Source organism: Staurois parvus, unplaced genomic scaffold (genome assembly GCF_062004578.1).
Source record: "Staurois parvus isolate SC_StPar_1 unplaced genomic scaffold, SC_StPar_1.0 ptg000276l, whole genome shotgun sequence".
Classification (NCBI taxonomy): Eukaryota; Metazoa; Chordata; class Amphibia; order Anura; family Ranidae; genus Staurois; species Staurois parvus.
Window position 1 is genome coordinate 1582364 of NW_028318072.1, and position 22251 is coordinate 1604614.

Below are 22251 nucleotides of genomic sequence, written 5' to 3' on the forward strand. Positions count from 1 at the left end.
TTATGCTGATTCAATGTTAAGTGGGAAAAAAAAAAAAATCAAATCAGCGCAGTTATAGAACACTCATAGGATCAAAAACTAGTGATTGCTGCTAAAACATCACCCAGTGTTATTCATCACACCTCTACATATATATCATACTTTTAGATGTAGTGCAATAAAAAAAAAAAAATTTCCAATCATCAAATGTATATCCCAGATGTCTGTATATTAATCCTCCACCAGGGATCTAAGGCCTGGTTCACACCAATGCAGCATGAATTTTGCACGTTTTTTGGGGCCAACTTGTTGCTGGGCAGAGTAAAAAATGCAAATCATGTCAAAGACACACTACATGCGTTTTTCTGCAGAGTCTCCATTGAAGTTTATTGAACGTCGGATGCAACGGTTTCGATTTAAACTAGTCCCTGAACCTTTCCAAAAACACAGCAGCTCAAAAAAAGCATAGATGTGAATGTGTCCCATAAGAAACCATGTTAAATGGACTGTAGGGAGTTTCTGCAAAAAGCACTAAAAAACACACTGGTGTAAACCAGGCCTTAAAAGATTCCTCTTAGCATCTAAACATCCCATCCAGGTGTCACATGATCCATTCTGTGCTCCTACCACACGCTCACCTTTTATTGACCCCCAATAACATAAACGTCATAACACGCTTTTGGCCCCACCATGGGCTATTAGGCATTTGCTCTCCTCTATGCTCTTGTTTTCACCAGCAATACTCCAACACTATTTCACTCTCCAATGACTGTACATGCAAATAAGAAATGGGACCACAAATAGTGCTCTCTGTACACTCTTATTTCATTAAAAAATCCACATTAAAAAAAAGCACCTCAAGTGATAGAACAGCACAGCTTATGGCCAATACGTCCACTTGCTCACAGATCTCATAAGAGTCTTCAGTAAGTCCTACTGAAGGTCGAGAGAGGAGCAGAACGCATAAAGAAGCAGGAGCCACACTGGTGAGAAAGATCGTCATGGATATGTAGACATATTGGCTATAAGATGTGCTGTTTTAGAATTTGAGTGCTTTTTAATGTGCGTGAACTTGTGCTGAATTTTGAATGAAATACAAGTATATGGAGAGCACAATTTTTCTTCCCATTTTGCATTTGCATGTACATTCAATGGCGAGTGAAATAGTATTGGTACTATTAAGGCTCGGTTCACACTAGGACCATTTTGCGGGCCTCGGCATGGCAGACCATTCATTTAAAATAAGCTGCCATGCCTCACAGTCCCCTGCACCTTTTTCAAAAATTGCAGCCTGCACTGGGAATTGCACTACAGTGCAGTTTCCAGTGTGGGTGCGATTTCCAGTGCCATTAAAATTAATGGGACCCGCACGTGCATCCCCCATTTTGTGTGCGGATGGTTGCAGCTGTGGGACGAAGTGTGGGTCCCACAGCAGCTTCCACCCCCACTAGTGTGAACGGAGCCTAAATTGGTATGGTGGCCAAGCAAATAATAGATTTACAAGGGCGGATTCTCAAAAGGTAGCTTCCATACTTTGTTACAGGTTTCCATTAAATGAAGACTGTCACCCCTTACCTGTTTCCCCATGATCACTAGATCTTGTAGCTTCAAGGAGTCCTCATTAATGAAATCTGCTGTGGAAATGAATGAAGTGACTCAAAACAGGCAAACTTTTATAACTATGCCCCCAGCAGCAAATTTAATAAAATAAAGCCATTTACAATACACAAACCACCAGACACATTTAGATATGGTTTCATTCACTTTTCCGCATACTTTATTTGTTACAAACATACATTTTTTTATTTTAAATATATAGATTGTAAAACTCAATTTGCAAAATTCTTATTGTAAGGAGTGCTGACGAGCATGAATTCTGAACCTTATGCTTTAATTGAATTGCTTTTTTTTCTTTCCTATTATATGAATAAAACTTCCCCTGCTTTGTAAAGCTAGTGGTAAATCCAAAGTGTGTTCCCTTATCAGGGAACTGCAACAGGGACAGAACCTTCTCAGCTGCCTCCTGGAGGGAAGTTCCACCCACAACAGGTTTTTCAATACTCCTAGCCTGCTAAAGTGAGCAAGGCAGAGTGTGTATCGCCAAACCCATAAAGGATGCCTGGAGGCCAGGTGGGGAAGGGCTGAGAATGAAGCTGTGGTCAGCAAGGTGAATAGGGACTGGGGAGCAACTATCATCTGGATAATCTCAAAGGGTAGGCTGAAAGATATATTTCACTAATCATACAGCTGATTAAGCTGCTTTACTAGTTAAAGTGCTTTAAACAGAAACAAAAAATATACCTTTTTCAATATAATTTTTTTTTTTTTTTTATTAGTCAGCTAAAAGCATTTGAAGAGTATGTTGATTAAATGCCTAGAGCAGAAATGCTTTCTAGAAACTATATAGTGTAACTCTGAAATCTATATGCTCAAACTGTTAGCACACCTTAGGTACAAGGCTGAGCTCAGCATGTGCTGCCAGCACATGTCTCGGCTAGGGTTGAGCCAGTGCAATGGTCATTATGTGCTTTCCTCTTAACCACCTAATGTGCCTGCTACTTCTCTAGTGGAAAAGGTGGGTGAAAGTGAAGTTATGTAGTGCACTTTATGGTATGGCTCACTCAACTACAATACTGCCAAAAGGTTTTAGTCTTACTACACTAAACTGCTGAAATAACTGGTTCACTGCTCTTCCTAAATGTACCTGGATTAAAACCAACGTCGGAACGTGGGCAACCAATACTTACTGTAAGTAAATATACTTTGACTTAGAGTACCTCAAGTAAGACAGGAACATTACAAATCAAAATGATCTCTTTAAAGCCCAACTCCGGGAATATGTAATTAAAAAAATAAACTACTCTTGGTGTGGGGCCCCCAGCATTGCAAGGGTTAAATGCCCCTTACTCTAGTGGATGAAGAATAAGAGAATACTTCCTGTATTCCTTGGTTCAGTGCTCTCCTCTGGCTTGTGGGTGTTTCCTCACTACCCTGATGTACAGTGCAGGGCTATTGACCCTTCCTTGCACTTGATGACTATGTGGCTGCAGCCCAGAGGGTCCCATAGAAGATGCTTCAGGGGACTAGTAACAGATGGAGGAGGGCTACCAGAACAAGGTAAGCATTACGCCTTACTCCTCATCCTCTAGAATTAAGAAGCATTTAAAGTGGTTCTAAAAAGTCTGAATGATTTTTTTTTACCTTCATGCACTCTATGCGTGAAGGTAAAAAACCGTCAATGTGCAGCTCGCCTCCCCTTATACTCACCTAAGCCCAATCCAGCGCTGTGCAGGAGCAGAAGCTCTTCCAGGAATCTGCCTCCTCACTGGCTGAGACACAGCAGTGAGAGTCATTGACTCCCGTTGCTGTCAATCACCACCAGTGAGGAGGTAGCGGGTGTGGAACTTGACCACCACGCTCTGTGTCCCATAGACATACAGAGGCAGCTCAGGAGCATGCACACACAAGTGCCCCCAAAGCAAACAGCTTGCTCTGGGGCAGTTGGCAAGGGGCCAGGATCAGGGCTGCTCTATGCAATACCACTGCACTGCGCAGATATGATTTTTTTTTCCAGAGAAAAAGCCTTTAGAACCACTTTGATCCTTGCAGTGTGGGGGCTACTGCACGGTTTATTTTATGTAGATCTTGGAAGAAAGCATAAAAGTGTTTATATCACTCCCACACAATTGAGAGGCAACTATTCTAAGGATTTGCCACTGCTTCCAAGAACAGTCTAATATTCATGGTACAGTGACATTAATAATGGACAAATAAGCTGGTTCAGCCTACTCTGTATATGGGAGACGAGCACACTCTAAGCACTATGAGCTTCTAAAATTACAGACAGGCTTTAGTGTTTCCCTTTACATGACAGGCCATGATGGCAACCAGGTTCATTTCTGCCAAGGCATTCAAACCGCAACTCTAAAATATGACCACAACCTTCAGAGCAGCACAACACAGTTCATTGTGGGGGGCTGGTTGTAATGCAGGTCTTTGGATTTATAAAAAAATAGCGGCCCCTGTTTAAATATGGTGACGGAAGTTCAGTCCATAACAGCATTCTCATATATGCTAGATAGTAACTCGCCGTTTTTAATATAAACAGGATTTCTTGTAGTGAAGAGGTCAATGTGCACGATCGATTCTTAGAATCAGTAGTGCAGACATAACTAAACCAAAATACATTTTCATCACTCAGTTGTGCAAGACTGAAATGTATATTTCTCTACATGCACATTGCATTGCTCCTTTCTGTAAAGCCATTTAAAATGTATTTCCTACAACATAGTATTACATGCACTGCTTGGGGATGATTTGCCAGATACACACCAAATTTGGAAGCTGACCCTTTGTCTGGCAGCATTGGAGGACACTCTGCAGGTTACAACTGTGACAACCTAATCTGATTTTGATACATTAAAGTTGCCATCTATAGCCAATAATAATATAGAACGCTGTAGAGGAGGGTGTTTTACTACGCACAAGTGTACAGAGTTAACACGGTTCCATTATATATAAAATGGTGTATCAATGGCTTGGCATCTGTGTTAATTGCTTGTCAAAGTTTACCAAAATTGAAATTCAGGTAAAGAAAGGCCTTGATAAACGTCAGTTTGGTTGAATCGGAAGTTTAAATACGTTATCACCTTATTCCTAGCATTAACTGCAGCTGAATCCATCATACCATATGGGGCTTTAGATATGGTCATTTCCATGCTGTGTCAGAGCAAGAGAGAAACCAGAAAGGGAGGGTTGGTGAGCACATCCATAAAACACATTCAGATTACTGACACCCCCTTTATATTTATGTACAGATATATATTTTTAGAGGCTATACAACATTTACAGGTAAGGATTTGCTAGTTTTATACAGGCATTTTATATTATGGACAAGCTGCATATGACAGTGTAAGTCTTGTGGAAAAATAACCTAAGACTATGGCAATGATATTTCCAGAGTTTTCAAGTGAAACAAGGTCAACATGTGACCTTTAATAACCTCCATTTTATAGATACTCCTCTCCATGAGACATTGTTCAAATCGGAACCGTAAATGTTAATATTTCATGATCTGCATTAGTTGTGGCTCAATTAAGCCATCTTCTGAAAACACAACCAATGTTGTGAAGCTGAACTCTGGGTAATTTTTTTTTTTTTTTTTTTTTTTTTTTTAGACACAGCACAAGTCAAAGAAGTTACCTCTAATGATGATCCTCCTAGGTGTTGATAGCTGCCATTTACGTTAAGAAACTGAAAAATAATTAGCTGCTTTGATGCCAGATCCTACAAACAGCACCATTCTTCCAGTGCTGTAGGGATGAACAGCGCTGTCTGAAAGTGAAGGGATCCGGTCATGCATCCTCCCTTTTCTGTCCCCTTGTCCATTCACAAAAAGCATTTTTGTTTTTAATAGACAAGAGGGAAGGAAAGGGAAGGTGAATGAAAGGATCCCTTCAACTGTTGCAGGTTGTTGCTTTCATCCCAAGTATGCAACATATGGAATCAATACAGCTAGAATTTGTTTCTGGCACACAGCAGGCATCCACATCTAGGAGACTCAGAGGTAACAGACGTCACTTGTGATGTGTCCAAGAAAAAAAAATTGTAAAGTTCAGCATTCAATTAAAATATCCTTTGGCAGTGAAGACACTGAAAGTAATCCAACTGACAGCGATCCAATCACTGGCCTGGGATTTGTACAAGAATCAGAGGAAACAGTCTTTGTTCCCTATAGCAACCATGCAGGCGCTTTGTTTCATTTTCTGAAGTACACAATACCAGATGTAATGTGGTCACCACAAGCAACACCTTTAACATTTTTTTCTTCATAAGACTGTTTTCAGTTATTCTGAACTGGATATATAAAAGGCAAGGCCAACCAGCAGGCTTCAGGCTGTGAAGGCACCACAAAGCTCCAACACACTTTACAAGCCAGTAGGTTGTCACACTCACTAGTACACTGTGGTTTTATTTTTGTAGATCAAGGCAGTAGATGTCAAAATGCCTCATTACATGAGTCCTTCTGTGCAATCATGTAATGCTGAGTAGGGGATAACACAGTAATCTTCTAGGGAAGGGGTTTGTATGTTTCTCTCCTCTCTAAACACTCGTCATACATAATAGCTTATTTATCTAATGGTGAACCACTGAATTCAGAGGCTTAAGCCACAGTGAGCAGGAAGAGGCAGGCCTGGGTAGAATTTTACAACCTCCCCAGTAAGAGGTTAAGAGTATGCACAGGACTACCGGCAGCTCATTGAGCAAGTGTCATATTTAAGATCTGCCTGTCTTTACTCCAGGTGCAAATATAAATAAAACTTTGTAGCAAGACATGCTGCCTCTTGCATTTTCTGTGCGATTGACACAATAAAAAGTTAAAGGATTTTTTTTATATATTTTTATACACAAACCCTGCATGGGCTGAATTTGCTGTTCTAGCTGTGGATGAAGCATGTAGTCTGCCACAAGTAACAGAAAAAAAAAAAATGGGGGGGGGGGGATCCACACAAGATTGATACAGCAGGACAAAATCGATACAGCTGCCTTGCAGGTACAAAAATACAGTACAATATACTGATGTGATTAAAACATCAAGAAATACTATTGCTCCCATACAGTTTTGGAAAAAAAAAAAAAAAAAAAAAAAAACTGCAACAATCAGATGACATTACACACTGGGATAAAACTTAAAATGTTTTGTTGGAATTTGAAAACAGCAGCAAATGTTACGTTTCTGCTTAAGCATTTTATCTACTACCTCCAAAAGCAATTCTCTGCATTATAGACTAACAACTCTGTTGGGCAAATCTGATCCATTGTGGCAAACCCTGTGCTTCTGAATATTTACCTATTCACCCTATGTAGTAACAGTCCTACAATTCATGGGTGAATCTCTAATAGGTCACAATTCACCAAAAAGAATCCGATTCAGCCAAAGCACCCAGACTAGTGGATCAATTTGCTCCTCTCTACTCTTGCTATACATTTTATGGCAAGCTGCGCTTGCTCTCAGAAAACAGTAACATTCTCCTTTTGTTGCTCGTTAGGCCTACAATACACTCTATTACATAAGCCTTTTTTGCAGCAGCAAAAGGATTAAACCACTAGGTAGGATGATGAAATAAATACATTAGTATAGATAACCCAATTAAAACAGTGAAGTGGTATGAAAATATAAAAAGGCAGCTCACGTGAAGAACTTAAAAATCTCTATGCATCAAAACACTGGAAGCTGCTAACCAGCTCATTTCCAAAAGCCTGCACAATAACGTGGTTTAAAGCGACTGAAGATGGATATTGCAGAGGCTTTGGGAACAGCCATGCCAATAACTACACACCAACATGACAGCTAGTAGGGAGTTTATGATAATCTGATTTAAAACTACGTATACGCACAAAGGAAAAAAAAAAATACTAAAAATTTCATTTCAACTCTTTGGGGACAGAGGAGAGCATGAGAACGCATTCACCTGTGTCCTCAAAAGGTTTATTTCTTGTCAAAGTGTATAGGCAAGGGAGCAATCCAATAGTTAAAATTCAGGTTAAAAGCACAGGTTGAGAGCTAGATACAGGAGCCCCATCGACATTTCTAGGGGAAAGAAACCATCTTGTAGGCAGTAAGTTCATCTGCTGGGATTCCTAATGGTAGTTATGCCTGGATGGGAACAGACGACACTCTCATCCCCATTGCTTGTACTGCTGTGGACCGGTCACCACCTGGACAGTTTCTTCCCAGCAATCTGCTGAGAACATAGTGGAGGCACCATCACCCTCCGAGGTACTGAGAATTGAATGCAGGTCTTTTTAATCAAAAGCCTGGTAGAATAATCATGGACCTGAGCTTATCTTATTTGACATTTGTCCGTTTTGCATGAACCTTACTTTTTTTTTGTCTTTTTCACTTCCACAGAGGAAGGGTTTAATTAGAGATTTCACAGATTTCAGGTTGTATGGTTTTCCTTGTAGATTTGTGTCATCGATAGTCCCTCATTCTGAAGATTTTGTTGAATCTTGCTCTGTTAATGCTGGTTTTAAAAGAAAGGTGACTATGGCAGTCGGAAATAATCCATGATTGGTGGGATCTGAGTTCAGTCCTGGTAGGAATGGTAGCTGGTCCTGTCACCGGATACTCTGCTGATGGTAAAAGCAATTTTCAAGAAATCCAACAAGCTTTCCTTGTGCTTTAGGAATGAGTGGCCTGGTGCAGAGCATGTTGGGAACAGAACTGCTGGTCTTTTCTCCTTGTGGGGAATCGCTGTAAGCCCCATTAAAACGGAAGCTAGTTGAAATGGTTGTAAGAGAGGCAAGGGAGAAAGGGGTGAGTCTGCTCCCTACGTGGCTCTCACTTTTTTTTCTAGCCCAGCGTTTATCCCCCTCTACCCTAGCTGTATAGGTAGAAGTGATGATAGTTAACCCCTATTGTAAATTCTGTGTGTTTCTGGTAGACCTATGTGGTAGGTGAGGCAAGTAGTTCTGTTTCTAAAACCTATTCATGCTGGCTTCTGAAACCCTCGCTCTGCTCCTACCATCAACAATGACAAAGGAATTTGTGTATGCCGAGTGGCATGTGGTACATTATCTAGCACCAATGTACTGAGCAACAAATTGCAGGTCTCCCTTATTCAGAGCTCTTACTCGCTATACCCATCCATGAGGAAGATCGGGTTCTTCAAGTGTCAGTCAACAATCCAGCTCACTGAACTAAACCATGTTTGAACTCCTCCTAATCTTGAATCAGTGCCAATGACAACCCAGCAAGGGTTAGGCTTCTGTAGCAGATGGTCATTTGACCATGACCCCAGATTAGATGTACTGTGCCATCCTGGCCCAGCACCTACACATAGACAAGAATTTGAGGAAAGAGCCGGTCTTTCATTTTACATGTTAATGTGTGCATTTTATAATAGGGAGCTAGCCCAAAAGTCTATCTAGATTTGGAAAATACAGGAACCAGAAGTACAGTTACAAACACAAATCCCACAATGCTGCAGAAGACCCCTTTTAGTTTGTCAGTAAAGAATGCGTCTCCACTTTCAGTTTGTAACCTTTCCTCAAGAAGAAGAAAGGCTGCCAACTCCTGGTCTCCTGACCATCTACCTATGGTTCAGCACTGTACTGAATTCTGTCCTATTCTGAGCATGAGACTGTCCTGGATCCTACTGACCCCCATGAAGTCCCTGATGCCCCAGCTATGCTACTACAAGTCCAGTTAGGGCAGCGTGTTGCTCTTCAGCTGCCACAGAACCTCATGTCCCAGCAGGCAAATCCACCAGAGCATGTTTGGTTGCTGAGCAACTGGAAAGGAACAGGCCACCCAGTAAATACAAACCTTGCTTGAACATGCAAGGTCCACTTAGTTAGACTGCCCACTCTGGAATGAAGAACACCAGGTTAACGCAATAAAAAAAATGACTTACTTTACACCCTAGCTGTGTCCTGTAGGCATTGGTGACATAACTGGGCCTTCTCCTGGCAAAGCTGAACGTCCCAAACCCAAGGATGCACACATGCACAGTTCAGGGGGCACCGCTTTAATAGAAGCCAAGCGAATGCCCAATGACACCACCCTCACCTAACAGAGCAACAAAAGCATTGCTTATTTGTCCAATCCTTAACCTCGTGTTTATTCAGAGAGGTGGGGGCTAGCTAATAAGTGTCTACTTTAATATGCTGACTATCTCAGGCAGAATTGAGGCTCTCCAGCTGAAGAACTACACGTCCCAGGAGCATAACCACAAAAACTGAGTCTTTGGCCACCTCCAGCTCTCCAAGTCTGGCCATACACATTACAGTCTGATTGCACCTTTAGATCTACCAACAACTATGTTGTTCAAGGGCCTGTCTGACTGAATTAGATTTATCAAAACTATTTGGTAAGGAGACAGATCTAAAGTGGATTGTATTGTGTATGGTGACCCCAAGACTGGCCATACACTATACAATCTAACTGTAAAATCTCCTTTAGAGTTACCAAAGCTATGCAATATGACAGACCTAAGCAATCAATTTACTCTCACTTAGTCAGGGAGGCCCTTGGACTACACAGCTGATTGCAGATCTGAAGGAGACAGTGTATGGTCTTGCCTAAGTGATGCAGAAGTACGAGTTCCAGCATGCTGAAATCTGTAGTTCCACAACAGCCGGAGAGCAGAGGAAGGGGAGAAAGCCTGGGGTAACCCTACAGTTGAAGAGGTGGACCTGCCTGGTCAAATTCCAGGTGGTCAGAAGGGCATGGGATCCCCCATTCCCCAGCTGAGGTGGAAGTACAAGTCTCATTGCTGGGAGTTGTAGCGCCCCCCCCCTCCCCCCATGTGAGGAGTCGCACTTTACAGAGTTGCAGTCCCCCCATGGGAGGAGTCACACTGCTGGGAGCTGTAGTTCCCCCATGTGTGGAGAAGCCCACTTGCAGCTGTTATGGGGTTCCTCACATGGAAGGAGTTGCAGCCTCCCACTTGAGAAGTCTCATTGCTGAGAGTGTAGTTCTCGCATGTAAGGAGCTTCCCTGCTGGGAGTTGTAGTCCCCCCATGTGAGGAGTCCCATTGCTGGGTGTTGTAGTCCCCCTCCTCCCATGTAAGGGACTTAATTGCTAGGAGTTATAACACCCCCCCCCCCTCTATTGCTGGGAGTTGCAGACTTCACCTATGGGAGGAGTCCCATTGCTAGGCATTATAACCCCCTCCACCTATTGTTGGGAGTTGTAGTTCCCTTCCCCCATGTTAGGAACCCCATTGTTTGAAGTTATAACCACCCCCCCCTATTGCTGGGAATTGTAGTCCCCCCACGTGAGGAGTCTTATTATTGGGAGTTTTAACCCCTCCCCCTATTGCTGGGAATTATAGTCCCCCCACGTGGGAAGGAGTCCCATTGCTGGGAGTTCAAGTTCCCCTCCCCACATGTAAGGAGCCTCACAGCTAGGAGTTATAACCCCCTCCCCCTATTGCTAGGAGTTATTGTCCCCCCATGTGGGAAGGAGTCCCAATGCTAGGAGTTGTAGTTTCCCTCCCCCCTGTAAGGAGCCTCATTGCTAGGAGTTATAACTCCTCCCCCTATTGCTGGGAGTAATTGCCCCCCCAAAGAGTCTCACTTCTGAGTTGTAGTTCCCCTCCCCACATGCAAGGAGCCTCATTGTTAGGAGTTATAACCCCCTCCTCCTATTGCTGGGAGTTGTAGTCCCCCTCCCCCCACGTAAGGAGCCTCATTGCTAGGAGTTATAGTGCCCCCATGCAAGGAGTCGTCCCATTGCTGGGAGTTGTAGCCCCCCCTCTATTGTTTGGAGTTCTAACCCACCCTCCCCCTATTGCTGGGATTTCTAGCCCCCACCTCCCTCCCTCCCCCTGTAGCTGGGAGTTGTAGTTCCCCAGGCCCCTCTCTCTCTCTGGGTTCAGTCGTCATCCACGTCCTCTGTCTCGGAGTCTTCTCCTCCCCCGGAGCTCAGGCCCCCTCCTCCTCTCTCTCCTCCGGGGCCCCGCCGGTCGTACATCTTGTCCCTCTGGCGCTCCTGGATCTCCTTCATCTCCTCGGCATAGCGGCAGAAGGCTCCCCCGAACTTGGCCCAGGCCTTGAGCGGCACGGTGATGGAGTTGCGGTAGCTGGGCTTCACCTCGCTCACCCGGAGGAACACGCCATACTTGTTGCAGCCGACATCGAAGAAGAAGCGCTTGGAGTCCACAGTGATGGACGTGCCCTCGGGCAGCTCCCCGTACAGGCCTCCTCCGCCTGCCGCCCCTCCTCCTCCCCCACCGCCGCCTCCTCCTCCGGAGCCCAGGCCCAGCTCGTCGTCCTCCCCGCCGTAGTCGTCGATCAGCTTGGCCAGGGCGTCACGGAACTCGATGAGCCCCTGGGCGGGGAGGGCGATGGTCTGTCCGCTCTGCAGGCCGGCACCCCCGCCAGCTCCTCCGCTGAAGCCCGGGCCGCGGTTGATGGTCTGGCGGATGCGCAGGAAGCGGCCGCGCTGGTTCTCCTTCAGGTCCAGGTAGTACTTGCGGTTCTCGCGGACCAGGAACTCGCTCTTCAAGGCCCGGCGGGGGCCCCCGGCTCCTCCCATGCCGTCCTCCCCCGAGGACTGGGCGATCTGCTCGGGGCTGCTGGGGCCCAGCTGGGCGTAGTGCTCGATAAAATCGCCCAGGTAGTCGCGGAACTCGGCGGCTACGGCCATGGAGAGGGTGAGGCGGCTCTTGGAGCCCCCGGCGCCCACCTCGGCGATCTTGATGAAGCGGCCTTTGGCGTTCTGCTTGACGTCCAGATAGAAGCGCTTGTTCTGGATGTCCAGCCGCTTGGAGGCCAGCTCCTGGGTCTCCTGGTCCCGGGACATGTGCTGCTGGAAGCTGCCGGGGCCTCCCCCTCCTCCGCCGCTGCTGCCCCCTCTCTCGCTGCCGCTATCCCCGTCCGCCATCTTCTCCTCCTCCACCTCCTCCGCACTTACAGCCGCCTTCTGCCACTGGCGCCTTTCGGCTTCCGTCCGTCTGTCCCTCAGGCCCCGAGCCGGGACTCCCTCCGCCTCCTCCTCCACCACCCTGCGGGCTGGCCGCCTTTCAGTCACCCGCTCTCTGCCACTCCTCTCCCTCCTCCGCTCTGCTCGCCCCTCAGCTTCCCTCTCCTTCTCGTTCTCTCTCACTCACTCTGCCTTAGCCCAAGGTCTCCACCCCTTCCTGCGTGCGTCCTGCGCCACCACGCCGAGCCCCCGGTCTGAGGCCGCCGCCGACATCTTTACTGAGGGCAAGCCACTTCTGGAAAAGAGCGGTATTCCTATTTTTTTCATCCATAATATGTCATTGGTTCTGCTTTAGTATGTTGGGGGCGTGTTTTTTTTATGTAATTGTTTCAACATTTTATGAGGTACGGGTTGGAACCAAGCAGCTGTGGTTAGCATGTTCCATATGACCAGGCAGAATCTATACAAATCCGACACATACAGACTTTTCTGTTTTTAGTTTGAGTACTGTACAGAGCAAATAAACGGAGGGATTCAACAAAGTGTTTGCAACACGTTTTCTGGCATGATGGGCCAATTCTCCCCTTTAGATTGTAAGCTCCACAAGCAGGGCCCTCCTATTCCTTCTGTACTGAAATGTATTATAATTGTACTGTCTCCCTTATATTGTAAAGTGCTGCGCAAACTGTTGGCGCTATAGAAATCCTGTATAATAATAATTAGAAAGCTCTAAGCACTTCACCTGATCTTTAAAGCACTGCATCTGAGTACTGCAAGCCAAAAATGCTATAAAATTTGTTTTTAATATTTAGAACCAACTCATCCATCCACGTCTCCTTGCTTTATTCTGCTGAGAAATCATTTTGAAAAACACCTCCTTGCATTTCTGGCAGTGGCCATCTTGAGTTAGGGCAGATGATTCGTGTTGCAATTACTTCCTGGAATCCATCCTTCCTGAAAACCCTCCCCTCCTGAATACTCCTGGGAAGTATGACATCATTTGCCTAAGCATGGAAACCAGGAAGTAAATGGAATGCAAAAAAAAAGGTTAAAACAAGTAAATATCATATACTTTCCTATCTATTTACTAATACTAGAAGCTTAAGGATTAGAAATAGTCCATGTTGATTGAGAGAGTGAATTTCCACTTTAAAATGGAGTTAAACCCTCCTATCCTATAAGCCCCGGTTCACACTAGAATGTGGTGCTGGAAACACGCAATGAATGTGCTTTTTCTGCACCGTGTTTAAACCACACTGCCCTTGCAATCTGAAGCGAGTGTTAGTGCAATGTTAACGACACCCCAAATGCAGGACACAAATGCAGTGCATTTTCCCCACAGGATTGCATGGTACAAAATTACCATTTGATCTGGTTGCAGTGCATTTTTAAAATTGGTGCATTTACTACTTGGTGCGATGTGCTGCGATTTCAGCCCATTAAAAATGAAAGGGCTGAAATTGCACTGCACTGAATCACATGTGAATTGCACAAGAATGCGATGCGCTTCCTGTGCAATTCATATTGTGAACTTAGGCTAAAGCAGACTCAAACCCTCCTATCCTTTAAAACAGAATTAAAGCCTCCTATTCTATAAAGCGGAACTAATCTCACCTATCGTATACAATTGAAAGAAACCCTCCTATCCTTTACAGTGAAACTAAACCCTCCTATCATTTACAGTGAAACTAAACCCTTCTATCCTTTATAGTGAAACTAAACCCTTCTATCCTTTACAGTGAAACAAAACCCTCCTATCATATAAAAGGAAACCAAGCCCTCCTATCCTTTACAATGAAACTAAACCCTCCTATCGTACAAAAGGAAACTAAACCCTCCTATCCTTTACAGTGAAACTAAACCCTCCTATTGTATAAAGTTGAAACACACCCTCCTATCCTTTACAGTGAAACTAAACCCTGCTATCATATAAAGGGGAACCAAACCCTCCTATCCCTTACAGTGAAACTAAACCCTTCTATCATATAAAGGGGAACTAAACCCTCCTATCCTTTACAGTGAAACTAAACCCTTCTATCCTATACAGTGAAACTAAACCCTCCTATCATATGAAAGGAAACCAAACCCTCCTATCCTTTACAATGAAACTAAACCCTCCTATTGTATAAAAGGAAACCAAACCCTCCTATCCTTTACAGTGAAACTAAACCCTCCTATTGTATAAAGTTGAAACACACCCTCCTATCCCTTACAGTGAAACTAAACCCTCCTGACATATAAAGCAGAACCAAACCCTCCTATCCTTTATAGTGAAACTAACCCCTCCTATCATATAAAGGGAACCAAACCCTTCTATCCTTTACAGAGAAACTAAACCCTCCTATCATATAAAGCGGAATCAAACCCTTCTATCCTTTACAGTGAAACTAAACCCTCCTATCATTTACAGTGAAACTAAACCCTTCTATCCTTTATAGTGAAACTAAACCCTTCTATCCTTTACAGTGAAACAAAACCCTCCTATCATATAAAAGGAAACCAAGCCCTCCTATCCTTTACAATGAAACTAAACCCTCCTATCGTACAAAAGGAAACTAAACCCTCCTATCCTTTACAGTGAAACTAAACCCTCCTATTGTATAAAGTTGAAACACACCCTCCTATCCTTTACAGTGAAACTAAACCCTGCTATCATATAAAGGGGAACCAAACCCTCCTATCCCTTACAGTGAAACTAAACCCTTCTATCCTATACAGTGAAACTAACCCCTCCTATCATATAAAAGGAAACCAAACCCTCCTATCCTTTACAATGAAATTAAACCCTCCTATTGTATAAAAGGAAACCAAACCCTCCTATCCTTTACAGTGAAACTAAACCATCCTATTGTATAAAGTTGAAACACACCCTCCTATCCCTTACAGTGAAACTAAACCCTCCTGACATATAAAGCAGAACCAAACCCTCCTATCCTTTATAGTGAAACTAACCCCTCCTATCATATAAAGGGAACCAAACCCTCCTATCCTTTACAGAGAAACTAAACCCTCCTATCATATAAAGCGGAATCAAACCCTTCTATCCTTTACAGTGAAACTAAACCCTCCTATCATATAAAGGGGAACCAAACCCTTCTATCCTTTACAGTGAAACTAAACCCTCCTATCATATAAAGGGGAACCAAACCCTCCTATCCTTTACAGTGAAACTAAACCCTCCTATCATATAAAGGGGAACCAAACCCATCTATCCTTTACAGTGAAACTAAACCCTCCTATCATATAAAGGGGAACCAAACCCTCCTATCCTTTGCAGTGAAACTAAACCCTCCTATCATATAAAGCGGAACCATACCCTCCTATCCTTTACAGTGAAACTAAACCCTCCTATCATTTAAAGTGGAACCAAACCCTCCTATCCTTTAAATGAGAACTAACCCTCCTATCATATGAAGTGGAACCAAACCCTCCTATCCTTTACAGTGAAACTAAACCCTCCTTTCATTTAAAGCGGAACCAAACCCTCCTATCCTTTAAATCAGAACTAATCCTCCTATCTTTTAAAGCAGAACCAAACCCACCTATCCTATAAAGCAGAACTAAACCCTCCTATTGTATAAAGTGGAACTAAACCCTCCTATCCTTTACAGCACACCTAAACCCTCCTATCCTATAAAGTGGAACCAAACCCTCCTATGCTTTACAGTGAAACTAAACCCTTCTATCATATAAAGTGGAACCAAACCCTCCTATCCTTTACAGTGAAACTAAACCCTTCTATCATATAAAGCGGAACCAAACCCTCCTATCCTTTACAGTGAAACTAAACCCTCCTATCATTTAAAGTGGAACCAAACCCTCCTATCCTTTAAATGAGAACTAACCCTCCTATCATATGAAGTGGAACCAACCCCTCCTATCCTTTACAGTGAAACTAAACCCTCCTTTCATTTAAAGCGGAACCAAACCCTCCTATCCTTTAAATCAGAACTAATCCTCCTATCTTTTAAAGCAGAACCAAACCCACCTATCCTATAAAGCAGAACTAAACCCTCCTATTGTGTAAAGTGGAACTAAACCCTCCTATCCTTTACAGCAGACCTAAACCCTCCTATCCTTAAAAAGTGGAACCAAACCCTCCTATTCTTTAAAACAAAATTAAATCCTCTTATTCTATAAAGCGGAACCAAACCTTCCTATCCTTTAAAACAGAATGAAACCCTCCTATCCTATAAAGGGGAACCAACCCTCTTATCCTTTCCAGCGGAACCAAACCCTCCTATCATATAAAGAAGAACCAAACCCTCCTATCTTATCAAACAGAACTAAAACCTTCTATTCTATAAAGAACTAAATCCTCCTATCCTTTACAACAGAACGAAACCTCCTATCAAATAAAGTGGAACTACAACGTCCTATCCTGTACAGCGGAACTAAACCATTCTATCCTTTACAGTGGACTAAACCCTCCTATCCTTCACAGCAGAACTAAGCCCTCCTATCATATAAAGCAGAACTAAACCCTCCTGTAGTAAAAAAAAAAAAGAACGAAACCCTCCTACCGTATAAAGCAAAGCTAAACCCTTCTATCCTTTAAAACAGAACTAAACCCTCCCATCTTTTAAAATAGAACAAAACTCTTCTATCCTATAAAGCGGAACTAAATCCTCTTCTCATATAAAGTGGGACTACACCATACTAGCCTTTATATTGCTATTGCCATCACAGAAGCAAGCTTTTTCTACAGTTCAAAAACCCCTTTCATGTGCTTTATCTCCCCCATCACAGTAGTTTTGAACTCAGCAATGATGCAGTGGAGAAGATAGTGAACTGGACATATGCAGGGGTTTGAAAGCACACCCCTATGATGGGGGGGGGGATGTGCAGTACCAGCTGGGAGTATCTTAGCAACATCCTAGCAACAAGGCAGGTTGGGCTGATGCCATCTCTGGGAGTTTTTCTGCCAAGCATTGAGAGTTACATAAATGGCATACACCTTATAGCAAGGGCATTATTCAATTTTAGTCAAAGCTGCACAGTTTGTTTTAATCTACATACACTTCTTACCTGCACAGGCAGTTTTTTGGTAAAGGTGAACTAACCCTCTAAGACATTAGGTAAACTGCTTTGTTGGCCTCTGATCTTCAGCTGCCATGGTACTGCACATGTGATTATAACACCAGCCATTTGATGGCTTTACAGTTTGGTTGAGAGAACAAGCAACTGTGACAATGAACGAGAATGGTGCTGCGCTAAGACAGATAAAATAAACTATGAAAAAGTGAAAGAGATTAAAAATGACCCACAAAAACATGACACATGTGAATCATAGATAGTACAAATGCACTGGCATCAGTGAAACAACATAAATGGAAAGCACATCCTAAACTTAAGACATGTTTCAAAGTGATATAAGTGAAACGTGCATATGATAAAAGAAAAAAATATATAATATATATTGATGTGAACAAATATGAAAAACAAGGCATGAACCAATAAAATGATATTCATCCAAAAACCAATGTGATATATATCAGTGCAAAATAAAACATCAGTGAAACAAAACATAAGCACAAAAAACAAAAATGTTAAAATGATGTGAAAAATGGTGAAAAAATCCAAAATAGTAAAATAGACTCCAATGTGTAAAGTCCATTAAATATTTTCAAATAAACTTGATGGGTGATAGTGAAAGTGATTGACTGGAGCAGAAATCCACCACTGGCTAAATGGTCTGCTCACCTTCACGCTGCGACCCCAAGGGGCCGACGCACTTCAAGGTGCTCAGCGCTAAACAGATCAGCATCCAAAAGAGGTATTACGCACTAATCCAGGAACCGTCAATCCTCAACAGTAGTGGCGGTATGCCCCTCATGGCAAAAAAATGCAACGGACAGCCTCTCACACGATCCCAAAGGAGGAGAAAAGAAACACTTCCATAATGTAGTAATTAATATAATTTAATAAGCAGCATAATGCCAAATGCCCACGTACATCAAATACAAGATAAAAGAGCTCAAAAACTGCATGTATCAGTTTGGGTGTACTTGATTGGGTGTAACAAGATGGCCCTGAGGAAGTCACGTGATTCATGATGCAACGCGTAGGTCGGAAGTGTGGTCACGTCAGTACAGGCGTGGACGGTAGCCTCCATCTTGCTACATCCAATCAAGTACACCCAAACTGATACATGTGGTTTTCAAGCTTTTTTATTGGAGTCTATTTTGGTCTGTTTTGGACTTTATCACCATTTTTCACATCATTTTGACGGTTTCATTTTTTGTGCTTATGTTTTGTTTCACTGATGTTTTATTTTGCACTGATATATATCACATTGGTTTTTGGATGAATATCATTTTATTGGTTCATTCCTTCTTTTTATTTGTTCACATCAATATATATTATATATATATTTTTTTTTCTTTTATCATATGCACGTTTCACTTATATCACTTTGGCACATGTCTTATGTTTAGGATGTGCTTTCCATTTATGTTGTTTCACTGACGCCAGTGCATTTGTACAATCTATGACTCACATGTGTCACGTTTTTGTGGGTTATTTTTAATCTCTTTCACTTTTTCATAGTTTATTTTATCTGTCTTAGCGCAGCACCATTCCCGTTCATTGCATCCTCACTATCTGGTTATATACAGGTGAAACTCGAAAAATTAGAATATCGTGCAAAATTTCATTTATTTCAGTAATGCAACTTAAAAGATGAAACTAATATATGAGATAGACTCATTACATGCAAAGCAAGATAGTTCAAGCTGTGATTTGCCATAATTGTGAAGATTATGGCTTACAGCTCATGAAAACCCCAAATCCACAATCACAGAAAATTAGAATATTGTGAAACGGTGCAATATTCTCGGCTCAAAGTGTCCCACTCTAATCAGATAATTAAGCCATAACACCTGCAAAGGGTTCCTGAGCCTTTAAATGGTCTCTCAGTCTGGTTCAGTAGGAATCACAATCATGGGAAAGACTGCTGACCTGACAGTTGTGCAGAAAACCATCACTGACACCCTCCAGAAGGAGGGAAAGCCTCAAAAGGTAATTGCAAAAGAAGTTGGATGTTCCCAAAGTGTCAGGGAGCAAGGAGCCAGACACACAAGGAGGTGCAATTAAAGGTAGGTTTATTAATATCAAAATAAGACAAGAGTCTATGCAAGTCCAACAGCGGAAATCGTAGCCAAAGCCGGGATCAAGAGCCAGGAAGAATCGTCACCAGAGCCGGGATCAGGAGCCAGGAAGAATCGTCACCAGAGCCGGGATCAGGAGCCAGGAAGAATGGTCGCCAGAGCCGGGGTCAGAAGCTAGGAGGAGCCTTAGCCAAAGCCGAGTCGGTATCCAGGAAAGCAATGAGTAGCTAAACAGGAGCTTGCTGCTGTGCAAGGGACAGGACACGAATGCAATGGACAGCCACAAACAGCAGACTTATATGTGATAAGCCGCCACCTCCTGGGGGAGGAGCCACAGAGGGCTGAAACCATATAGGATCCCACAATGCTTTGCAGACACTTAAGATGGATGCCACCACATGGAGCAGCACAAGTTCTGAGGAAAGGTAGGACCTTGACACAAAGTGCTGTATCAAAGCACATTAATAGAAAGTTATGCGGAAGGGAAAAATGTGGAAGAAAAAGGTGCACAAGCAGCAGGGATGACCGTAGCCCGGAGAGGATTGTCAGGAAAAGGCCATTCAAAAGTGTTGGGGACTTTCACAAGGAGTGGACTGAGGCTGGAGTCAGTGCATCAAGAGCCACCACACACACGGATCCTGGGTATGGGCTTCAAATGTCATATTCCTCTTGTCAAGCTGCTCCTGAACAACAAATAACGTCAGAAGCATCTTACCTGGACTAAAGAAAAATAGACCTGGTCTGTTGCTCAGTGGTCCAAAGTCCTCTTTTCTGATAAGAGCAACTCTTGCATCTCATTTGGAAACCAAGGACCAGAGTATGGAGGAAGAATGGAGAGGCATACACTGCAAGATGCTTGAAGTCCAGTGTGAGGTTTCCACAGTCTGTGTTGATTTGGGGAGCCATGTCATCTGCTGGTGTTGGTCTACTGTGCTTCATTAAGTCCAGGGTCAACGCAGCCATCTACCAGGAGATTTTGGAGCACTTCGTGCTTCCTTTCACAGATGAGCTTTATGGGTATGCTGACTTCATTTTCCAGCAGGACTTGGCTCCTGCCCACACTGCCAAAAGCACCAAAACCTGGTTCAATGACCGTGGGATTACTGTGTTTGATTGGCCAGCAAACTTGCCTGACCTGAACCCCATAGAGAATCTATGGGGCATTGCCAAGAGAAAGATGAGAGACATGAGACCGAACAATGTACAAGAGCTGAAGGCCGCGATTGAAGCATCCTGGTCTTCCATAACACCTCAGCAGTGCCACAGGCTGATAGCTTCCATGCCACGTAGCATTGAGGCAGTAATTGCTGCAAAAGGGGCCCAAACAAAGTACTGAGTACATATGCATGCTTATACTTTTCAGAGGTCCGATATTGTTCTATGTACAATCCTTGTTTTATTGATTGCATGTAATATTCTAATTTTCTGAGATTGTGGATTTGGGGTTTTCATGAGCTGTAAGCCATAATCATCACAATTATAACAAATCACGGCTTGAACTATCTTGCTTTGCATGTAATGAGTCTATCTCATATATTAGTTTCACCTTTTAAGTTGCATTACTGAAATAAATTAACTTTTGCACGATATTCTAATTTTTCGAGTTTCACCTGTAGTCAGGTGCTAGCCACTTCGTACAGACCTTAAAATTAATATTAGAGTGGCAGCGCGGGAGGTTTTTCTCTATTAAGCAACTCTGACAGTTATCATTCACAGCATGACTTGACAGTAACTGTTTTGGAAATAATTTAAGTTTGTTGGTTGGCTTAGCAGTTCCAGCACGTGATGGATTTGAGTAGTTCTTATTTGTGCCACTTGCTTTCCATCAGTTTTTAGATGAGGAAACTGGTGGTTATTCATACCCACTTCAAGTTGGCATGCAGAGGCAGGCCAGTTGGGCTGCTCTGCAGTAAAGAGCAGGGCAGGTTTGCATGCATCACCTTCTCATCCTAATCCCTGTTACTAGTTTCTAGGGTGCTGTGGGGAGCACAGTGCCATTGGTTGTTAGGATGATGACAGCTGTGTCTTAGCAACCACTACTCTATGTAGCCGACAGCAACAAATAATGCTGTGTAGCATTTTTAACCTTAATGCTGTTGATGCATTAAGGTAAAAATTATTGTAAAAAGTACAGTTTGCTGGTCTCCTCTTAAAGATCCATAGCTTGTATTGATTTGCTAGCAGAAATGCCTGTAGTTGCATTTTTTTTCACTTTTTGGGTATCCTGTGCCGTAACCTTTTATCCTTGAGTTTACTGTGTTCTAATAAACTATTTAAACATTCTAAAGTGACTGGCACCCAATTTCTTCCACCCCATAAAGAGTCAAGGATTCTATCCTGAACTTTGAGCTACCCTAACTGCCTCCCAGGAAAAAGGGGTGCCGCATGCAGAAATTGGGGGCAGGTCACAATACCATCTATAAGTACCTGAGGGCATAATCAAGCCTTCTTCGTGGACATACAGTATGTTATGTGTGCTCTTTTAAAAATGGAAATGCTGATGCTCTCTGGTTGGCTCTCACAGGAAACAGAAATGTAGCGGATCTTCCTCTGGACTCCTGGAGTGCCCTCCAACTCTGTCACTTTGATTCCCTGCACAGAGGCACTACTGAGTCCACTCGCACCTTTTGAATCCATTTCCAACTTGCAAATGCCTGTCAAATATTCCCTCTCCTTTTATTAACAAAAACCTCACCTCCTTCCGTATGACGTCACTCCTCCCTACATTA

General features: G+C 43.2%; 1 protein-coding gene across 1 annotated transcript; it reads right to left on the minus strand.

Annotated features, from left to right (window-relative positions):
* Positions 1-1728: 1728 nt before the first annotated feature.
* Positions 1729-12607, minus strand: PURB (purine rich element binding protein B). Its single transcript, XM_089681696.1, has one exon. It carries the CDS (start codon positions 12372-12374, stop codon positions 11364-11366), a length of 1011 nt encoding a protein of 336 aa, XP_089537822.1. The 5' UTR covers positions 12375-12607; the 3' UTR covers positions 1729-11363.
* Positions 12608-22251: the final 9644 nt, after the last annotated feature.

Excerpts from the sequence above, each read along its gene's own strand:
- PURB (XM_089681696.1), bottom strand. The coding sequence starts at position 12,374 with ATGGCGGACGGGGATAGCGGCAGCGAGAGAGGGGGCAGCAGCGGCGGA.